The 21,134-nt window shown below is 36.5% G+C and overlaps 1 protein-coding gene across 2 annotated transcripts in view; it reads left to right on the top strand.

Annotated features, from left to right (window-relative positions):
* Window positions 1–11,284, top strand: part of mkxa (mohawk homeobox a) — a 37,624-nt gene extending 26,340 nt beyond the window's left edge. The window contains exons 6-7 of one of the 2 annotated variants that reach the window (XM_055176397.2): window positions 7,804–7,837; window positions 9,093–11,284. In XM_055176397.2, the coding sequence (XP_055032372.1) occupies window positions 7,804–7,837; window positions 9,093–9,288 (230 nt within the window). In that variant the 3' untranslated portion in view covers window positions 9,289–11,284. The remainder of the gene's footprint in view (window positions 1–7,803; window positions 7,838–9,092) is intronic. The other variant, XM_055176398.2, reaches the window with a different exon arrangement.
* The last annotated feature ends 9,850 nt before the right edge of the window (window positions 11,285–21,134 follow it).

Below are 21,134 nucleotides of genomic sequence, written 5' to 3'. Positions count from 1 at the left end.
GGAGAAGCAGAGCTTTACAATAGTTGGATGAAAAAATAATTGATAACGAAACGTTACAAAATGCGAACTCAAACATTGTATTTTTGGGACACGTTTCTTTCATTTGCCTTTTTTATCCTCACTGTGGTCCTAAAGCGTGACAGTTAAAGGGGACATTTCACAAGACTTTTTAAAGATGTAAAATGAAACTTTGGTGTCCATGTTAAACTTGTTAAAATTGCCACTTTGTAGGTGTGAGCAAAAATGTGCCATTTTGGGGTGTTTCCTTTTAAATGCAAATGTGTTGATCTCTGCACTAAATGGCAGTGCCGTGGTTGGATAGTGAAGATTAAGAGGCGGTATTATCCCCTTCTGACATCACAAGGGAAGCCAAATTTCAATGCCCTATTTTTTTCAAATGCTTGCAGAGAATGGTTCATCAAAACTAAGTTACTGGGTTGATCTTTTTCACATTTTCTAGGTAGATAGAAGCACCAGGGACCCAATTATAGCACTTAAACATTGAAAAAGTCAGATTTTCATTATATGTCCCCTTTAATGTCTGTCAAGCTTTTGTTATATAGCACCGTACGTGCAAACAATACGGGGCAGTTTCCCGGACAGAGCTTAGATCAATCCAGACTTAGCCTTAGTTAGATTAAGACCTTTCAGTAGTTTTTAAAAACAAATCTTACAAAAAACAACACTGGTGTGCATCATGAGACAAAACAATGGCACTGATATATGTTAAGATACTGTATGTCAGTACAAGGTTTTAAAATGAAGGCAGTTTAAACATGCATTTTAATCTGGCACTAGGACCAGTCCGGGAAACCGCCCCATAACAGTAAAAATGACTATTAAAGAAAAACACAGTTTTTCAATATTTTACTATGTTCTTACCTCAACTTAGATGAATTATTACATGCCTATCTTTTTTCAATGCGTGTATTTTTAATCTTTGTACAGCGCTTCTTGAATGTGTTAGCGTTTAGACTAGCCACATTCATTCCTATGGCTCCAAACAAAAGTTTTATTTTGTGCCACCAAATTAACTCATGTAACTACTCATGTAACAGTCTTTAAATAGGGAAAACATGGAAGTGTTTGGTGGCTTCTAAATTCATCTCTGTTTGGATCCATAGGAATGAATGACCTCGGCTAAATGCTAACACTTTCACGAGGTGCTGTACAAAGATTAAAAGTGCACGCATTGAAAAAAGATAGGTATGTATTTATTCGTCTAAGTTGAGGTGAGAACATAGTAAAATATTGAAAAACTGTGGTGTTTTCCTTTAAGAAAGGAATAACATACAGCCAGCCAGTTGTTATTGCAAAAATAAAGAGGTTTATAACAACTGGCTGGCCTGTACATTATCCCACTTATTACACAAGTTCTTGTCACATGAGTAAACATAATATGTACACAAAATATTGATCTAGCTTATTTATAATAAATGGAAACCTACTGCAAGTAAAAAAAACTTTTCATTGGTTTTAGGCTAAGACTCAAGTTTAAAGTATAAAACAAGACAAATATGAATCATGTATGTGTTTATTTATGCATATTTATATTGAATTTATTTGAAAGTATTAAATTGCACCTGTCCAAAAGTCTCAGATATGTCACCAGTTTTAGCGGTTGTTATTTGGGAAAAACAGACTTGGGAATGTCATAATCAAGCATTCCAGAGTGCCGTTTAATAATAAGAAATTGACATTGGACTGAAAAAAAGTTGGGTGCTTCTTTATTTCTGCAACAGCCTGTAGGGTTGATTTGACTTTGTCTATATCTGAGCGTGTAAAACAGCAATTGAACACGATTTTAATTTAGTTTAAATGTCTGATATCCAGCTGTCCTTGCACCCAGGCATTTTCTAACTAAATTCTTGTTTTGTTCATCTAGCAAGCCGAAGACAAGATCAATGTGTTCCTCATGTTAGACAATGAGAAGTCCATTTTCTCTCTCTGAGTAATCTCTGCACCCGATACACTTGATTATGGTACTGACCCCAGTCCAGGCCAGATAACGCTTTAAATGGGTTTCTTGCAGTGTTATTTCTGTTTAAAGAAAGAGCAGATGCTGAGCTCATCAGACGTTTTTGTCTCGCTGGATCTGATTCATGCAATATTTGTGCGTGTGGATGTGAATCTCGAAGCATTTATTTATTCCTTGTGCATCAGATCATTTATCTGCTGTGGCTTGCTGCGCTTATGTGTAATGTAATGTCTGTTTGTAACACTGTGCGTGTTTATTTGTCTGGCAAATTGAAAGCAGTTGTTGGTTTGTGCAGCATGTGAAGAGAGCGTACAGCGTGTCACTGACCACGCAGCTGTGCTTATTGAACCAGGCAGGTGCTCGCTGTTCAACATCTCTTGGTACCTGGCGGTGACACAAATTTAGCAATTTCTTCTTTGTCTTCACATTTCGTGTGGTGTTGCTAAGTGTGCTGGGACGTTTCAATCCATTCGGGCCTGCGGTGCGGCAGTTTTATGGAGTCCCACAGCTAACAGCCGTAGTGTCCTTTCGGTAGCAAAGCAAAAACACACGGCTCCAGAAAAGTATAGAAAAATCCTCTAGAAAAATAGTTACCGCTAGCGTATGATGATTTATAGAGGATTTATAATATCTTTGGCACAGCTATTGTTTTCGAAAATCTGAGTTTTGGATGTTTTAGGCAGCCACATTTGGAAATTGCAGTGGATCTGCATCCAATTTATAGCTGTGAGTTATCCTTATGGAAGAACGGAGTCACAGTCTGCATTGAGTGGATGTAACGAATGATGATGTGTACAAATATAATATAAGCTATCTGTGACAGTATTGTGGGACCCCAAACATGTACCCTCTGAATTTAGTACTTTTTTGTTGAAGCTCTAATCTCATTGGCTGATATTATTCAATTTCCAAGAGTAACGGGACACAATGGACAGTGGTGGCTCGTGACTGCTATTCTGATGGGTCGTGTGTTGCTTGTGTTTTCCAAATATGTGTTTGTTGCGTCATGTGAACCATGTGCATCACGTGTTTTGTCAAAATAAGTTTCTGGGCACACACGTTAAAACCGTTTATGATGAAAGAGACGCTCATGTTCACAAAATACACGCAGGACACTTCCTTAACAGTAAACTCTGATTACACATGAGATTATGCGAGTATCTGGCAAACACGATCGTCTCTTTTATCATTTACCCTTTGGATGCGTCTGCAGCGGGCACTTTTTTTGACAAGACATTCACTTGATGCACATATTTTGAAATTACGAACCACACACATGATGGACTACATACATGTTGTGGCGAACTTCGCATCGTGCCACTACTGACAGGGGTTATTTTTAATTTGCCTAGAAACAAAACCACCTATATTTCCATGTTATATATAGTAGTAGACGTAAAGGACCTGAATGACCAACTACTTCCGGCAAGATCTCAAAGTGTTCAATCGATGGACACATTACTATCCCGAAGAAGAAGGAGTGTGTTGTTATATTCAAAAATGTCTGAAAGCGTTAACATGGCTGTGCAAATACATATGAAGAGTTTGGTTCCAAAACAAGATAACTTTGTTTTTAATTTTTTTTGCCAAAACGTGTTTTTTATTATTATGTTATTATGTTATTATGTTCTTATTGTGTTTTATTGTGCTACAAAGTGTATTTTTTGTTATAAAGGCTTAAATCAAAACAAAACAACTGCAGTTTGATTGAAATTATTTGAAATGCACAATTCCAAACTCTGAACCAAACTCTTTATATAATAAACAGGTGTCCATTGTTATTAAATTGCGCTTGTTTAATCTCATTCCAGTTAACCACTAACTTGTTGTTATGTTTGTCACATGATGTATCAACATGGTGGATGTAGTAGGTCCGAATTCATTCATACTATCCATATTCATACCAGGGCCGGAGTGGGGCCACTATTTGGGAGTTTCAGTCCCAAGACCAGCCCACTTTTTCCATGGTGGAATTTCAAATTAGCACTTTTTCCAAATTGGATAAACAGTTCAGCTCTTACTATCAGGGTTTCCACACCTTTGCTAACTTTAAATTCAAGGACCCTTCAAGGACTTTCCAGGTCCAATACCCTCAATTTCAAGGACTAAATGTGGGGACACATTTCAAGTGAGAGAAGGTTACATCGTGTTACCTTTTAAGATACATTGTTACAGTTCCCTTTTGAGGGAACTCGCGCTGCGTCACTGCGGTGAAACTTTGGGGACGCCTCCAGGGGTAAGTGCGTCTGAATGTGTCAAATTCAACCAATGGTGAGGCTTAACGACATAGACAGGGTGATGAGGGAGCCAGGATGTATATCGCTATCTGAAATATTGCCAAAGATGGCGTTACAGGGACGCAGGAAGTATGGCAAGGGAGACGCAGCATCTCGTTCCCTTCTCAGGGAACAATAGTTACATACGTAACCCGAGACGTTTTCATGTGTCAAACACAACTATGCAAAAAAGCATTTTGGTATGAATCAACATTCGCATACAGATGATATAAGCATTTAAAGTGAGCAGCTTAGCACGTGTGCTTAAAAAGTCTAGAATTTTTATGATATTATCCTACACTACACAGTGAATTATATGGATTTTTTTCCCAGAAAACTTCTTGAATAAAATTAATTCAAGCACTTTCAATGACCTGTATCTACGCATCTATATTTTCAAAAACCTCCCAGGGCCATGAATTTTTTTCCCCAAAATTTACAAACTTTTAAGGACCCGTGGGAACCCTGTACTATTGCGTATTAATCTGAGTTGCTCTTTACCTGTTGCACTTGTGTTTGTATTCCTAAAAATTAATCGGTAAGCTTAGCACATTTGGGAGCATCCTCCTCCAATGCCTTTCTTTTCTTCAACCTGGCTTTTCAGCCCCTCGATCCTGGCCTCTTCCTCCCACCCATCCTCCCTAAAACGCGTACCGTTACGGTAGGGCCAGCAGTAGCCTACCTGAGAAAAGTTTTGGAAAAGACGTGCTATGGACCGAACCAACTCTATGGGAGGGGAGGGAAGATATACCTCACAAAGGTACAACCCATGCAGAGTCTGCGCGCTGCGGTGTCAGAATGCGAAACGTCTGTAGTGTTATTTAAGAGAAGATAGACTCACTAATGTGACAAATGTAAAAAAAAAAAACTCGACCGGAACAAAAGTGAAGCGGCCCACCGGGAATTCTCCCGGTTCTCCCAATTACCCACCCCGGGCCTGATTCATAACATATAGTATCTACTGTTTTAACGGTCTATGAGTGGGTACTTCATCTAATTCAGTACCTACTGTCACAGTATGCGATTTCAGAGGCAGCGAAAGTGTTTTTTGGTACAAGAAAACCATAAGCTGATAAATGAACCAAACCAAATGGGACATTGACAGTAATCAGCAAGCTTTTACCAGACATCAGAGAGCTGCAAGAATTCTTTTCATTTCTCTTTATCCCCATATTTCCGTTTCTAACGAGTCCATCTGTGTCTCTTCTCACCTCTTTTCCTCCCACTCTTAGATTTCTGTTTCTAACCATCAGGGGATCCATACGTTATTTAGGTAATTAGAAACGATTATCGATCATGATTTAGGAATGAGGGACGGAGGAGATTTTGTTGTCTTTATTTGTTAAGGTTGGGGGGTCGTCTATTGAAGCTGCCAAGAACCTAAACACTGAGGTACTATCCGTACAGTAATAATGTCAAAGAAAAACATTTATTTCAGTAATGTAGCTCAATCACCCGATCTGAATGGTGTCCAAATCAAATTCATATTTGGAAACGGAGATGGTATTTTTTGGACTCGTAACCTGAATTCTTTACAGTAGCATTTTCTTTTATGTTTGTATTTATTATTATATAGCTGATAAATTGACATGTCTAAGACAAAACGGACAGTTATGAGAAGGTAAAAAGCGCAAACTTGGAAAGTGGGATATTGGAAAAACAACAGCGTAATAATTTCAAGGTTTAATGGCATGTGAGCCTAAAGACTGTCTGCGTTTGACAAAAAACAGATCTGGATGTGTTATTTGAATCAAGTGAGATCAGCAAATCACAGGCACTTCTAACAACTTATCTATTAGGAAACAGACAACCACCAAACCATACCCTGTGTATATGATAACCGATATGACCGGTTATGTGCCAGATGGGCTTTGCAAATATTGTGGCAAAGGAAAATACACAAAATAGCAGAAGTTGGAATGAAAATAAAATATTGTAGCATTACAAGGTCATTTGGGAAGAGACAGATACTAGACATAAAGAGTGAGATATCCTCATGGTTTTCAGCAGGGGTACCACATGGAGTCCATCAATATTATAATGCAAAATGTATGTTAAAGGTGCAGTGTGTAAATTTTAGCAGCATCTAGTGGTGAGGTTGCGAATTGCAACCAATGGCTCAGTCCACTGCTCACCCCTTGCTTTTGAAATGCATAGAGAAGCTACGATAGCCAACACCGGAAAAACATGTCATTGTTGGAGACAACTTAGTAAAAAAGTTTGTCCATTAAGGGCTTCTGTAGAAACAAAATGGCGACCTCCACGTAAGGGGACCCTCTGTGGATATGTAGATAAAAACGTCTGATTCTAAGGTAATAAAAACATAACGGCTCATTATAAAAAGGTCTTTATACACCCCTGATAATATAGTTTTGTATATTATTTTACATTTCTGTCAAGAGATCCTTCTAAAAATTACACACTGCACCTTTAAGGTGCGTTTCATGAAGGCAGCTCAAACATGCATTTTAGTTTGGGACTAGGCTTAAACCACCCCATAATGTCCACATTTCATCTTAAAGTGGCCACAAAAAGCTTGCTTTCTTTCTCTATTCATTCATTCTTCATTCGACTAGATATTTCCTCCCAATCACACAGTCCAATTCTCACTGAACCCAAAACAGATCAGTGAGTGCTGAGTTAAGATAAGGTTCACTGTTATTCAGGATAAGTGCTCATTTTCAACGGTGAAAAACTATTACCGAACACGTTGAGCACAACAGCAGGATATTACCTAATCAGACTCACGGCAGCCTGGGGCCATACTGGCCCGCCATAGTACCGTCTCAAAACCCAGTTGCCATTCACCGCACATGTGAACGGTTTTTAAGGGAAAACAAGTTTAACACTGGCTTAGACAAGCCATTGGGGATGATTAGGTGTTGTTTGGCCCCGCAGGTGTCCGGGCGGCGCTCCAATGTCCTTTCCGGATCCTTAGTGCTTGGGAGAAACAAGGTTTTGGTTGGGATGAGGTAAACGTATGGGGGGAAATCAAGACATCCGGACTGAAATCGTAAAAGGGGTTTCACTCAGTGGTCAAGTGACATTGAGAATGATTCCAGTCATTCCAGATAAAATGTGACACAGTCTAATGTAACAGTCCTTTAGTTTTTTCTTTATACTGTAAGATGTGTGTGTGTGTGTGTGTGTGTGTGTGTGTGTGTGTGTGTGTGTGTGTGTGTGTATATGCATGTGTGATAGAGGAAATAATTATCATTAAGTACTTAGCCTTAAATTTCTGTAGTTGACCTCTGCATTCGATAACTAACATGTAGTCAACACGTAGCCAAGCATCTGGATTTACAGTACAGTGTAAATGGAAACAAGCAGTTTCTCTTTCTTGCTGTATGTTAGTTTCCATTTCTTCTCATACACACAAAGCTCTAGGTAGCACAGATCCATCGTGTACACAAACAATTCTTTTGGATGTTTACATACTGTCTTTTTTCACCCTTCTAATTCTTTCCCTGCTTGTAACATCTCTCAGTTTTAAGATGGTGAAAGTGTTTTGTTATTGACACTGGCTTTGTTCTGTGGTTGTATTTACAGAGGCTGTGGATCATGGATCAAATAAATGTGACAGGTGCGTATGACAGCAGCTGGCAAGCACACACAGGGCTCATGTTTGTTTAAATGGCAAAATCATTTTCCGATACACCTCCAAACGCTGTGGCATTGGCAATAATTCTGAATGGGGATAACGAGGAGTGAATGTTAAAGGGACACTCCACTTTTTTGGTAAATAGGCTCATTTTCCAGCTCCCCTAGAGTTAAACATTTGATTTTTACCGTTTTGGAATCCATTCAGCTGATCTCCGGGTCTGGCGCTACCACTTTTGGCATGGCTTGGCATGGTCCATTGAATCTGATTAGACCATTAGCATCACGCTTAAAGATAACCAAAGAGTTTCAATATTTTTCGTATTTAAAACTTGACTCTTCTTCTGTAGTTACATCGTGTACTAAGAGCGACAGAAAATTAAAAGTTGCCATTTTCTAGGCAGATATGGCTAAACTATACTCTCATTCTGGCGTAATAATCAAGGACTTTGCTGTTGCAACATGGCCGCAGTAGGCGCAATGATATTACGCAGGAGCTGAAAATAGTCCCCTTAGTAACGTTCAAAAGCAGGGGACTATTTTCGGGCACTGCAAAATATCATTGCGCCTCCTGCAGCCATGTTACAGCAGCAAAGTCCTTGATTATTACGCCAGAATAAGAGTATAGTTCCTAGCCATATCTGCCTAGAAAATGGCAACTTTTAATTTTCTGTCAGTCTTAGTACACGATGTAACTACAGAAGAGTCAAGTTTTAAATAGGAAAAATATCGAAACTCTTTGGTTATTTTTGAGCGTGATGGTCTAATCAGATTCAATGGACTATGCTAAGCTATGCTAAAAGTGTTAGCGCCAGACCCGGAGATTGGCTGAATGGATTCCAAAACTGTAAAAATCAAATGTTTAACTCTAGGAGAGCTGAAAAATGTGTGTCAAAGTAATCAGATTTCTTTTTTTTCCTGAGTAACTGGTAAAACAATCCTTGTTGCATGTTTAAGTTTAAACAACTTGAATTAAACAAGTCATTTCACCTTTATTGACTAGTTAAAAGTTGCTATAAATTATAAAATTAAAGTTGTAATAACTTAAGTCCATTCAACTTAATTTTTTCATTTTTACCATCTCCTCATTAGTCAAGAAAGTTGAAATGACTTATAAATTCCAGTTATTTAAACTTAAAATTTTACAGTGTAGTTGTCGCTTGTCATACTATTATAGCATCATAAATATTGTGTTTGCTATGTGATCAACCAGCACTAACAGCCTTGTTGTATGTTAGCAGCAGTATGCAGAAGGAGAGGGGACCGAGGAAAGATGAGACATATTGGAGGGAAATTAACGCAGCTATGGCCCTCACTAACCTGGCGCATCCCAAGGATGCGGTCACCGCGGCGACCACCAGCTGCATCATCCAGAAATCTTCGCACATAGCTGAAATCAAGACTGTTAAAGTGCCTATTATGCACAAATACTAACACACGCCTCCCTACCACACAAACAGAAGATCTCTTTTTTCTACTTTTGAAATTTGTTTTTTTAATATTGTTTATTAATTTGTGGTACTGATCAAGAATGATTTTTTCTGTTTTTGTTATTATTATTATTATTATTATTATTACGAGTACGATCGAGTGCCATAAAATGCAGCACTTGTTTTTAGTTCAACAGTTTGTGCATTCCTTTTGCGTAGCACGAACATTTTTATAAGTGTTGATGAATTGTCTGTAACGACTGTATTTCTGAACGAGACACTTTTTTTGCAATGTTAACTTATTTTGATATAAATCAGAAATTTGTATTGTATAGCACCAAAGTGCCTTCATGTATTCTCAATAGAGAGATTGATACGGTATGTACACAGAAGGTCCTCTCTGTCTTAAATAAAACAAGTGAAAAAAGTGAAACAAGACAAGGCTGCATATGACCTTACAAAAAACCAACGCCCTCATAATTCGCAAAGACATGCATACAAACATGAGGTCGGCTCTGCATGTTTTGTCTCAATATCTCATGTGGCCGTGACTATGACAATGTTATGTCTCTAAAATTGTACATTTCAACTCCCACCTGCCAACAACAGCCATGAGCGGATAGATAGATAAGTTCAGTCAGCCATAGAGTAGAGTAATAGCCCAAACTCCATGACCTCTTCATCACAGCTTGGATCTGTCAGTGCGCCCCGTTTCCTTTTCATGTATTTCTCAGACACACAAAAAGATAGCAAACGATCAATCAAAGAGAGAATAAGAGAGCATGCGCAAAAGATAGAGACTTCAAGGTTTCGTCTGTATCTATTTGAGACAAAGAGGACTGTGACCCAAAGGGATATTTATGAACTCCACTATCAGCACTAAATTAAACGTGTTGCCTTCTCACAATCCTGCACAGAACAAGGTACATTAGTGGAAAAAGTAAATGACTTGGCGAGCTTTGTTTAACCCTCATTCTTCCTCAGCTGGTTAGAATTACTCGCAAATTGTTGTTTACGAGACGTCCTAGAGACGTTTCCATGTTTAAAGAAAATAACCATTGCAGTATTACCACATCACTGATTCGGTGAACTTTAAAATGTTTTTACTTTTCAATCTACATTTGTTTGTCATGCGGTTTTAACCGTTTTAGTTAACGTTTTTGGTTTAACCAAGTTGTGTTACTCAGTCTTGTATTGACTGAATGGAAAGATTTTCAATGCAAATGTTACGTCAGTGTTATAGAAGCCACGTACTGAATTTAGAGATTGATTATCGTACTGTTTTGTGCCAGAACAAACACTTTATTCTCTATGATGTTGTCTTTTGTTTAAAAATCTTCACCCGTTCGTAGTTAAAAAAGGCCAAAGAGATTTATTCAAACAAGCTGCTCGTACCCGACTGCCCAGCGTGCAGATCTGCACCATACTTTCCACCGAATGCCTGAAAACAATTTAAAATTAGTATTCAAAAACATTGATTGGGACAAATACATACACGTCCCTGTTTTCCTGAACAACAGAGCAGTGTGATGAATTTTTTTCAAGTCTGTTTCCCAGCTTAACGTGGAAAAATGCATTGGATACGCTTTTAAATTTTCCCTTTCATTTTCTTTGCCTTGATACTTTCAAACTCATTTGGCCTTTGCTATTAATAAATGCAAGGATGTCCACTTAAGTTTAAAAAATTCTCCTGTTTTTATATGATATTTTATATGACAGTTTATTCCCTTGCACAAAAGAATCCTGGTAAAAAGTTGTCTTATAAAAAGACAAAACATTTCATGCACACTTCAGAACATCTTTAAATGAATAAAGACTGTAAAAAAAATTATTGTTAAGTTATCTTCATTTTTTCTTTTTTTTCTTTTAGAGACTGGATGTTTATCCAATGAAGGAATGCATAATATCTCATTTATTATCTGATTGTCTTTTAATGTTCAGTTTTTGCCAGGAACCTTGTTTACTTCCACAAAACATTAAATAAAAAAAATTGAAGATGATGTGGCTTGGCGTTTCATTCAAATCTGCACTTATCTTCTAAGATAAAACATGAACTGTGTTTAACTTCAGCACAGATTTCTTTTACTCTATTTATGAATAAATCCAACCGTTTGTGGTGAATTTACAAAACAAAATTCCAAGAAGGATTGTTTCAGGCGAACATACAACGAGATGAATAATTCACACAGCGCTCAGTCGGGCAAATTAAATTTGACTAATTCATCTTTGTGGTTTGACCCGAGTTCAGCTAACATGTTTCCTTCTGATTTTAGCCTCTGCAACTTGGAATAGGGTCCAGTTAGCTTCTCCAGATGCCTTGTTTGCCTTTACGCTGTACATTCAAAGACGCCGCATAGCGTAAACAGAGTTTGCAATGGATGATGAGAACGGAGGTCTGTGTGATCTTGTCTTTCCTTAAGGGAAAACAAATGCTGGGAATGGACACATGATGCTTGCTGTGGCACTAAGGTATTCGCTGTGTACAGCATCGAGAGGCGAGGAGCTACGCTATTCCTTCGGCTAAACAAACCAGTCAGTCAAACTCGCTAACATCATTCTCAGACATTCTACTCACCACCACAAAACTTTAAAAAACTCATGCATTAAGACCGTTTCATTTACTTGTGATGAAGTCAGGTTAGAGATGTTAAATGAGATGGCAGACGTTCTATGCCCCCGTTTTCTGTGATTTTTGGGGTTGAACCAGAAGGGCAGATCGGAAATTCAGAAAGCAGACGCTTAATTGATCTTCCCAACAGCAAGTGTCTATCCAAATTCCAGGACTGGCAGTATAGGTGCAAACACACATCTGTACAGATGTGTATGTATACACAATGCATGTGTGTTTGAGCTTGCACACAATGCCCAGTGCCCACACACACATAAAAAACTGTTTGAAAGGACTTGGAAAAGAATATCAAACAATCAATGGCACTGATAAAAACCAACAACACAAAGAGTCCAAAACTTTCTGACTGTTTAGGTTTAAAATGTTTTCACTGATTTATCTAATCTTCATCTTCTCCTCATCTTTCTTGCCGCCCTCCAGCTTCTCTCTTTCACATTAATGGTTCTAGCATGCTGCTTGGACTGCTTCAAAATAATGTGGAATCTGTGGTTAAACATGCCAGTCAGGCAAAATACAAGTGAGACAACATAGAAAGTGAGAAATAATGAAAGAGAAAGAAGATACCCCAAAGATTAAAGCTTTATTAATACACAGAAAGAAAAAATCACACAGAAATCACTACTGAAATAGGCTATTGTTATTTGGGTACATTGTGCTGTTTTTACTGCCTTTAACCTTTTTATCCATGACTATATTCACACTAAAGCATTTAAATAAGCTGCTTTTATTAAAGGTTACCACATTTATGAAGTTAAATATACTTCTGCTAGAAGGTACGTACAGTCCCTGACATTATAACAGTAACAAAATGTTACAATGCAACAAAAATAATAATCAGCTACTTATCATACAAACTCTTGTCAAAAAGAGAAAATTAAAGGGGTCATATGATGCAAATTCATGTTTCCTTTGTTTTTGGAGTGTACAAAGCTGTTTGTGCACTGAAAAAAAATTATTCATTAAATTTAATCAATTTTTTAAGGTAAGTGGTTGCAATCAATTTATTTAAGCTACATTTAAACAAAAAAGATTAGTAAAGTAAAATAAAATATAAAACTTTTGTTTAATTGTAGCTTAAATAAATTGATTGCAACCACTTACCTTAAAAAAATTTAGTAGCCTCTTATGGAACGGCAGAAATTCCACAAGGGGGTGTATTTGTTCCTCAGACGTTGCACAATAAACGTGACATCCGAATATATTCCTTATAAATCGTGAATGAAAAGTGAGATTCGAATGAATGTCCGTTAGTGAACTAATTGTATACACTATTTATATCGTAATTCGGTCAGAAACGTCAAGATTGTGAGATGAACAAATCGCTTTGGATTAAAAGGCTTGAATATTCCATTTCCTTGGACTTTTGAGGATTTATGAACAATTTCACCGAAGTGGATAAAGGGAAGATTTTGAAGGTAAGTAAATATGCTAAATCGGCGCCGCCCGGTTCAGGTAACTAACAACTAGATTACAGTTTTATGACTGCTAAAAATCATATTATGCTTTGTGTGCGCGCTTAATGGAATTCCTAAAGTCTAAGCTTTCCAACAATGTGCACTGTAAAAAATAATATGCCCCATCTACTCAATAAAATTGTGGCAACAGATTACAAGCAATATCATTAATTACATTCAACAAATCAAAATTGATTTAGATTTACTCTATAAACTCCTTAATATTTACATATTCAAAAAGCCAAACTGCAATTTGCAATTAAAATTTTTATTAAAATTTAAACAAAAATATTGTGTATACTAGACAAAGATCTAGCACTATACAATAAAAAATATTACGCCATATCTACTCAATAAAAGTGTGGCAACAGATTACAAGCAATATCATTAATTAAATTCCACAAATAAAAATTGTGTTAGAATCACTACATAAACTCCTTAATAGTAACCCATTCAAAAAGGTAATCTGCAATTTGCAATTAGAAATTAATTTAAATTTAAACAAAATATTGGGTATACAGGACAAAGACCTAGCACTATACAATAAATTCTATTCAATTATACTATTTTAATTTAACATCATCCATTAATATTTTTATTAGTAATGAGTATTATATCTGACTTCAGAATGACAGACAAAGATGAATCAATTCTTATTTTATTGCAGTCCAAATAACAGGAAAGCATCTCATTTTAATGATGTATTTGTAACAGTGTAAACTTCAAAAAGTATTTTACAGTCTTTAAAGAAAACCGTCCACATTTCCCGTCCACAAGGTTCCATGTTTGTGTTCTGTTACATTGATTCACACCCAGAAAATCAGACAGCAGTTTAGACTTACTGTACTGTAATCAGTTCATAAACTTTGAAGAATCCAGCTCCAAGAAAAGTTTCTGAAACACCTGAAAAGATGCCTGGGATACTGGAGATTCAATGCATAGATCCAAGGATAAAGCATGCCCTGTGAACACCTTTAAGGCCTCAATAACAATTCCAGCATCCTTTGGGCTTCCACTCCTAGAAGATCCATTCTTTACAATTACAGCAATCACAAGCTGCTCAAGTCCCGCATCTTCATCTTTATCCTGCAACATTAAACAGCAAATATGTCTTAAAACCTTTATAAATGTATACAGCTTGAATATTGAAATAATCCACACATTAAACTTGTATATTAAAATGTTTTAAAGAAAACTGGAAGATATGTGCAATGGAGTTTATCTGAGTTTGTGGCTTATTAGGTATGTTTGAAATGTGCAATAATATTGTAAACTGATAAAAAAAATATCATTGGAATTACAAATAATATCAAAAAATGTTTAAAAAGATATATAATCTATATTTATAATTAGGGCAAATCTTTTCCCTACATTTTTTTTTGTCACACGACAGTCACATATTTATTTGTTAGCCAAGTTACTCACATGTGTATATATACACACACATACACTATATACACAATATAATATGTACAATATATTCATTTAATAATATTCCTCACCTTTTGTTGTGAATAAAGTTCTCCCTCAGCAATGTTTCACGTTGCCTGCAGGAAGCTGCAGTACGTTACAGGCCTTCATGAACACACAATTTGGATAATAGGTCGCGAAATTAATAATAATAATAAAATGTTCAATTTACATTATGTAGAAAGCTTAAACATTTTAAAAAGACAACTTATACATTTAATATCTTACTCACCTTTTGTGGAATTAAATGAATAATGTTATATTTCCCCTCAGTAATGTACTCGCGGGAAAATTCAACACAGGGCGCAATTGCGTCGCAATTGAGCACACAATTAATTTACAGCGAAGAATAGTTTTATATTACCAATTTATTCGAATACTTTGTGGATATAGTTAACACAAAACTAAATAAACCGAAAAAGACCGCAGTAAAGTCACATTTATTTTTATAACACGAACCAAGCGAGCGAGCGAGCAGAATTTGTCATAATAGATACATACATGATACCAGAGCCATAGAAGGAGAGAGTTACGTCAAGTACGTTCACTCCAATGGAAGGTTTTTTTACAGCAATGGCGGACCACGGAGTCTCTCCAAAGTTCCCGGAAGTCACAGTCAGCTCCATAGAGTTGCATTAGAAAGATTGAATGTGTTGAACTTAATACAAGTTTTAAGACTTAATACGCTTGACAAATAAGATTGTATGTTAGCAATACATGTGAATCGATTGACTTTATGCATCAGTGTGTTTGTAGTGCATTATTTCTCATTTAATTAGTACATTTAGGGGGTGTTAGTAGAAAACGGGTCAGGCTAGGACAAGCTGTGGATAACTTTAGCAACACACAACAAACCACTAACAGCCTTTTATTGGTAAATTTCGTTTTCTTCATGCAGATTCATCCATTATTGTAAATATTGTGTAATTAGAGAGGCTAAATAAAGTGATGGTGGTATAAAGTGCATATTTATGCATCAACGTATGGGTGGAATGTTTTTAACACTGTGGTTTTGCTGGTTAATAAATAAAATAAAATAAATTTATTTATTAATAACTTGTCGAATGTATACTTACATAGTTAAGAAATTAGTAATCATTTAAAGTGAAGATGATGGTATGTCCCATCAGATGTTTATATTAACAACAAAAAGAAAACTACACTAAGCCAGAAATATTATTATAATGTATAATAAATTAAAATAAATTAATATTAATATTTTTTAATGTTGTGCTTTGTATATTTATAAATTAAACCACTATGAGTTACATTCACAGCACATTCACTTTGTACATATTATAAACAAGCATAACATTATAAACTTACATTAGTACAGTGTGATGCATTTTAAAGTGGCTAAAGGCAGCGTAAAACATGTTAACAAGCCACATACCAGCAGATGACCATACAAATGTTCCTATATTGGTGGATTTAATTTGTCAAAAAACATTGTTTATATAACTACATAACAATACTACATTCACATTTTGATGTGATATATAAATATTGTAAAAAAAATGCGTTTCTTGACTATAAATTAAGAAAAATCACAGCTCTTTGCCTCTAACTCAATGTATTTCAATGGCTCCCTATGGGCTTCTAGGAACTAACTGAAGTCTGCGTGAATCACGTGACGGCCGAGCTTCTGGACTTCCGTTGGCACAACTCTGTTTCTCTATGGCTCTGCATGATACATATCTATGAGAGTTAGTGATAAGAGAACCCACCCATTCAGAGGAACAGTATGATTGGTCAGTTTTTCTGTCACTCAAAATGAGTTGCATCTGGACCACCAATCGCAGCATGCGAATCGACGAATGCATCCTAGATATGCGACCTCCTGGGTCCTAAAGCTGAAGTTACGTACAAACCCAGTTCATATTAATCCTTATTGTAATTAATATTTACAAATTACAAACAAATTATACAAAGAAACCCTGCTTATAGACTTATAAGACTAAAGATTGCCCGTTAAATTTACCCGAAATGAATTTTACAGTTTCACAGTTTAAACACTACATTGACGTCACAGCCAGCGGAGATTTTCAGAGACTGGCCGAGGTGAGGCGACGTTGACCGGTATATTTACGCGCGGAGCGCCGGCTGATTATCTGGAGCTCCCATCGCCACAAAACTCGAAGGAAATGTTTAAATAGGCGATATCTTTATGAACCTACTGCAGATTCTTGTTTAAAAAACATACATTCTCGACTGAAATGCTTTCAAAACTTTGAATGTTGGCACAATAACAGAAATATTTCCTAAATCCGTCTGCTCAGCACTCACGACCTGCAATACAACCCGGAATGGTTTTTGATTTAAAACAGCTGATTAATATTACGTTGGATTTATTCAGTATTCGCTACATGCGCAGATACACAATAAGAATAGCTAAATCCTTCACAAAAACAATAAGTTGTTTTTATTCCAGTCATTTTTAAAGAATTTTAACACAAAAAAAATAACAAACTACATGAAATTAATTTTATTAAATAAAGTTTACATATTCAATTTCATAAAATCTACAAGCCTGCAGAATGACTTTTTACAGTGTGCCGCATATTTTGAAGATTTAATGCTTTAAAGTTACAATGACGTAATGCAGCCTCATGTGCAAGGGAGGGGGTGTACCGTGTACGGCACAGTGTTCCTTATCAGGTTAAATTCAATGAATCATTTTTTTCAATGTGCATATAGAAGATCCAAAAAGTCTTAAAGATTAAAGTCTCAAACCCAAAGAGATATTCTTTCTTAAAGTGAAAGCTTAGAGGTTGTACACATCAAAACTTTTAAACGCGGCTGAAAACGCCTGGAGGACACCATGGCCAGCTGTTTTATCAGCTGAGCGCCAGCTTTCTTTAGCCGAGCGCTTTGGTAGCTGTGATACATGAGCTGTGAGACGGTTGGTTGTTGTGATACTTGTCCCGCCCCTTTTCCACTATGATTGGCGGCCATATGAGAACTGACCACATTCGTAAGTTTTGTTATGATTTGCCTTGACCCCTGTGACTTTAGCGTTAGGGTGCGGGGTTAGGGGTTCGGTTTTGCTGTTGTTGTTTTTTTATGAGAATCGTATGATTTTGCACGATTAACTTTGTATGAATTGATACAATTTAGCCAACTTGTAAAATATGTCTGATTTCTCGTGAGATCAGGCTGTATATTACAAATATGGTAAAGGGTGTAACATTTCCATCATGTATTCACCTATCCAGTGCATTGTGATTGGCCGAGTACCTCAAGCGTGTGATGGAAAAGTTACACTCTTTATCATATTTGGAATATAGAGCCTGATCTCACGAGAAATCTAATTCGTATCAATTCATACGAAGTTAATCATGCAAAATCGATTCTCATTGAAAAAAAAACGAACCCCGCACCTTACCCCAACGTCACAGGGGTCAAGGCAAATCGTACCACAACTTACGAATGTGGTCGTATGAATTAATACGAATTAGCCAACTCGTAAAATATGTATGAATTCTCGTGAGATCAGGCTGTATATTCCAAATATGCTAAAGGGTCTAACTTTCCTTCACAACCTTGAGATATTCTGCAAATCACAATGCACTGGATAGGTGGCCAATCAGAGCACAAAACACCTTTTCAGAACTATGAGCTTTGAGAAAATCAACACTTTTCAGAATAGCGGGGCATAGAGGAGCAACAATGTGAACCTTAAACTGCATAAACACATTGCATTACACCAAATTCACAAAATAACCTTCTTTTTACCAACATCATATGACCCCTAGAAAAAAGCCTGAAGAAATAGATAAACATTGGAAATGGATAAATATTATTTTGAAATGCATTTAACTGTTAAAAAAACACTTTCAAAGCCACACAGTACCGTTTTAGTAAAGGTCTGAGGATGATTTTTTATCTTTGGTAAGTGTATTTACTTGAAAACCATTACATTTTTTCACAGGCACACATTTATAATCCTAATCCCACTGAAAATTCCTTCATTACGGTTTCTTGTGAATTACATTACATGAATCACATAAATGACTTATTTTCCATGTCTCGTGTTTGCAACACCAAAACAGTTAGACAGAGTTTTTAGACAGAGTAAATTGCGTGAGTCTCACACCGAATGTGTAAGATTTAGCAGCCCTGAATATATCACAAAAAAATCTCTACATAAAAAATAAGATGTCATTTTGTGTGCTCTTGGGGTCCCCAGGTGACCACGGGGCCCTAAGCAGCTGTTTAGTTCGCTTATGCCACTTGAGCATCGTGTTTTAATATAATCCTCTGCAAAGTGACCTCCATCAGTAAATCTACCCGCCCTCATTTTTTCTCCTCTCATCCCTATTTCTCTTTCAAGACTGGCAAAGCTCTGCAATCCGAGCAAAAATTTCCAATAAAGAACAAAACTTGTTTTCTTTGCCATTTTGGTTCTGCAGCTCATCATTTGCTGAAAGATTTGAGCAGGTTTTGTGCATTTAACCCATTATCTAGCTGCGGGATATGAACAGGTTGGGATGCAAGGCTGGCCAGTCGAGTGACACACTCCAGATGTTTCTCCACCCCTCTCATCAGGCACAGGGTCCAAGTTACTGTCAAAAAATCTGCACACACACAAAACCATAGCACAAAGAATTTCCAAAATCATCCAAACAGGGAAAAACTTATCCAGTCAGAAGAAGAAATCCGACCCATGTTCCATACTGGAATAATTGGTTACCTTGCCTAGATGGTCTGTTGGTTCATTAATTAGCAATGGACCGTATGTAGTCTGCTGGATATATAATCCAGAATATGAGCACTGATTAGACACTGGAATCGGTACTTGGGCCCCATAATGATTATAAATGGATCATTTTCATGCAATATTACAGATTTTTTCATTGTCTTTATTGCAAACAGTGCAAAAGCCTGTCATTCGGTGTACATCAGGAATTTTATTTATTAAACTTACTGCTTATAATTTATCGAATGTGCAACTAGTTAAAATCTAAATTAACAAGGATTTTATCAGATACACGACTCAAAGAGTTATTGCATTTCCTACCACTCTTTATAAGAAACCACTAATATCTAGAAATTAATAGGATTTCCAAAGACAGCGTAATTTTTCAAAACCGTAAGAGAAATTTTCCTTAACCAAAGAGTGATGGACACTAGACTCTTTTTATTATTCTCGAAGATATGATTCGGTATCTTTCATGTGTATTAATGATGCAAATACTACGACAGTCTGAGTCACAGATCATAAATTTGATCTATGGCAGCACAATGGGTTATTTTCTTTAAATCTTTTTTGTTGCCATTGTCTTTCTGAAGTTTTTATTCCTAAGTCCCACAGAATGGCTGTATTCTGACTAAGACGGCCCTCTCCAGCGCTATACGGGGAGGCGACTGTGTTTCTGAAGCAGTACTTCAGTGAGCTAACCTAAGGTGCTCAAAACATTTCCTGTCTTTCGTTTTTTTATGGCGAACCTTCAAGAAACCACCACCAGAAAAAAATCAGTGGTTTCAAGGGCATGTTATTAAAACACATATGCACAATAAGCTGCTTTGTGCGGAGCTCCATCAAGACATTTAGCAGAGATGTTTGAGGGAAAAGGAGGCACTTTAATCAGAGACATTGCTGAAATTTCCAGTCACACTGAATGTAAGATGCTGTTGTTCCCTAAGGAGGGGAGAGTATATGACTATAAAACTGAGCTTATGCCATGAGAGCAGACATCTTAAATTATATACATTTAATAACTTAGTTTCAAAATTATATGGGCAGTGAAAGTATAAGACTACTGCTTCTCATTATGTTAGTCTTTTTAATAATGCAATTGTATAAAGCATAAAGTATCTTATTGGTATGGAAATTATTGGTAAAATTTTTAAATAAATAAATCATAATTTGGTCTAATTTTATTAAATGCACCACAACTTTCAAAAGTATTTCTCTTAAACCATAACAGCACAGAACAAATAGGACAAAATATGAACTACATTTTATCACACACGTGCATAACTCTTCAAACACATAAAATGTTATTACCACGATGAATAAATGCCCAGACATTTACAACATTTATGTTTTCTATTATTGTTAAAACTTGTGTAACAGACTCTAGATTGTAACAACAGCATTTATTTGTTATTTTGCACTAATTGAAACAATGTTTGCCTAAAGAGAAGACTCCTAAACTACTTCCATTTGTAGCAGATAGATATTTGAATATTAAATCAAAGTCTGAGACACAACACACACGTCTCACTCCCTGCTCTCTCCCGTATGCACGGCTGGATCTCTGCGTGTCCTCCAGATGAAAAATATTACACAAA

This window comes from Misgurnus anguillicaudatus, chromosome 4, assembly GCF_027580225.2.
Source record: "Misgurnus anguillicaudatus chromosome 4, ASM2758022v2, whole genome shotgun sequence".
Taxonomy (NCBI): domain Eukaryota; kingdom Metazoa; phylum Chordata; class Actinopteri; order Cypriniformes; family Cobitidae; genus Misgurnus; species Misgurnus anguillicaudatus.
Note: the sequence above shows the minus strand (reverse complement) of the source record. Positions and strands in the feature narration are given on the sequence as shown.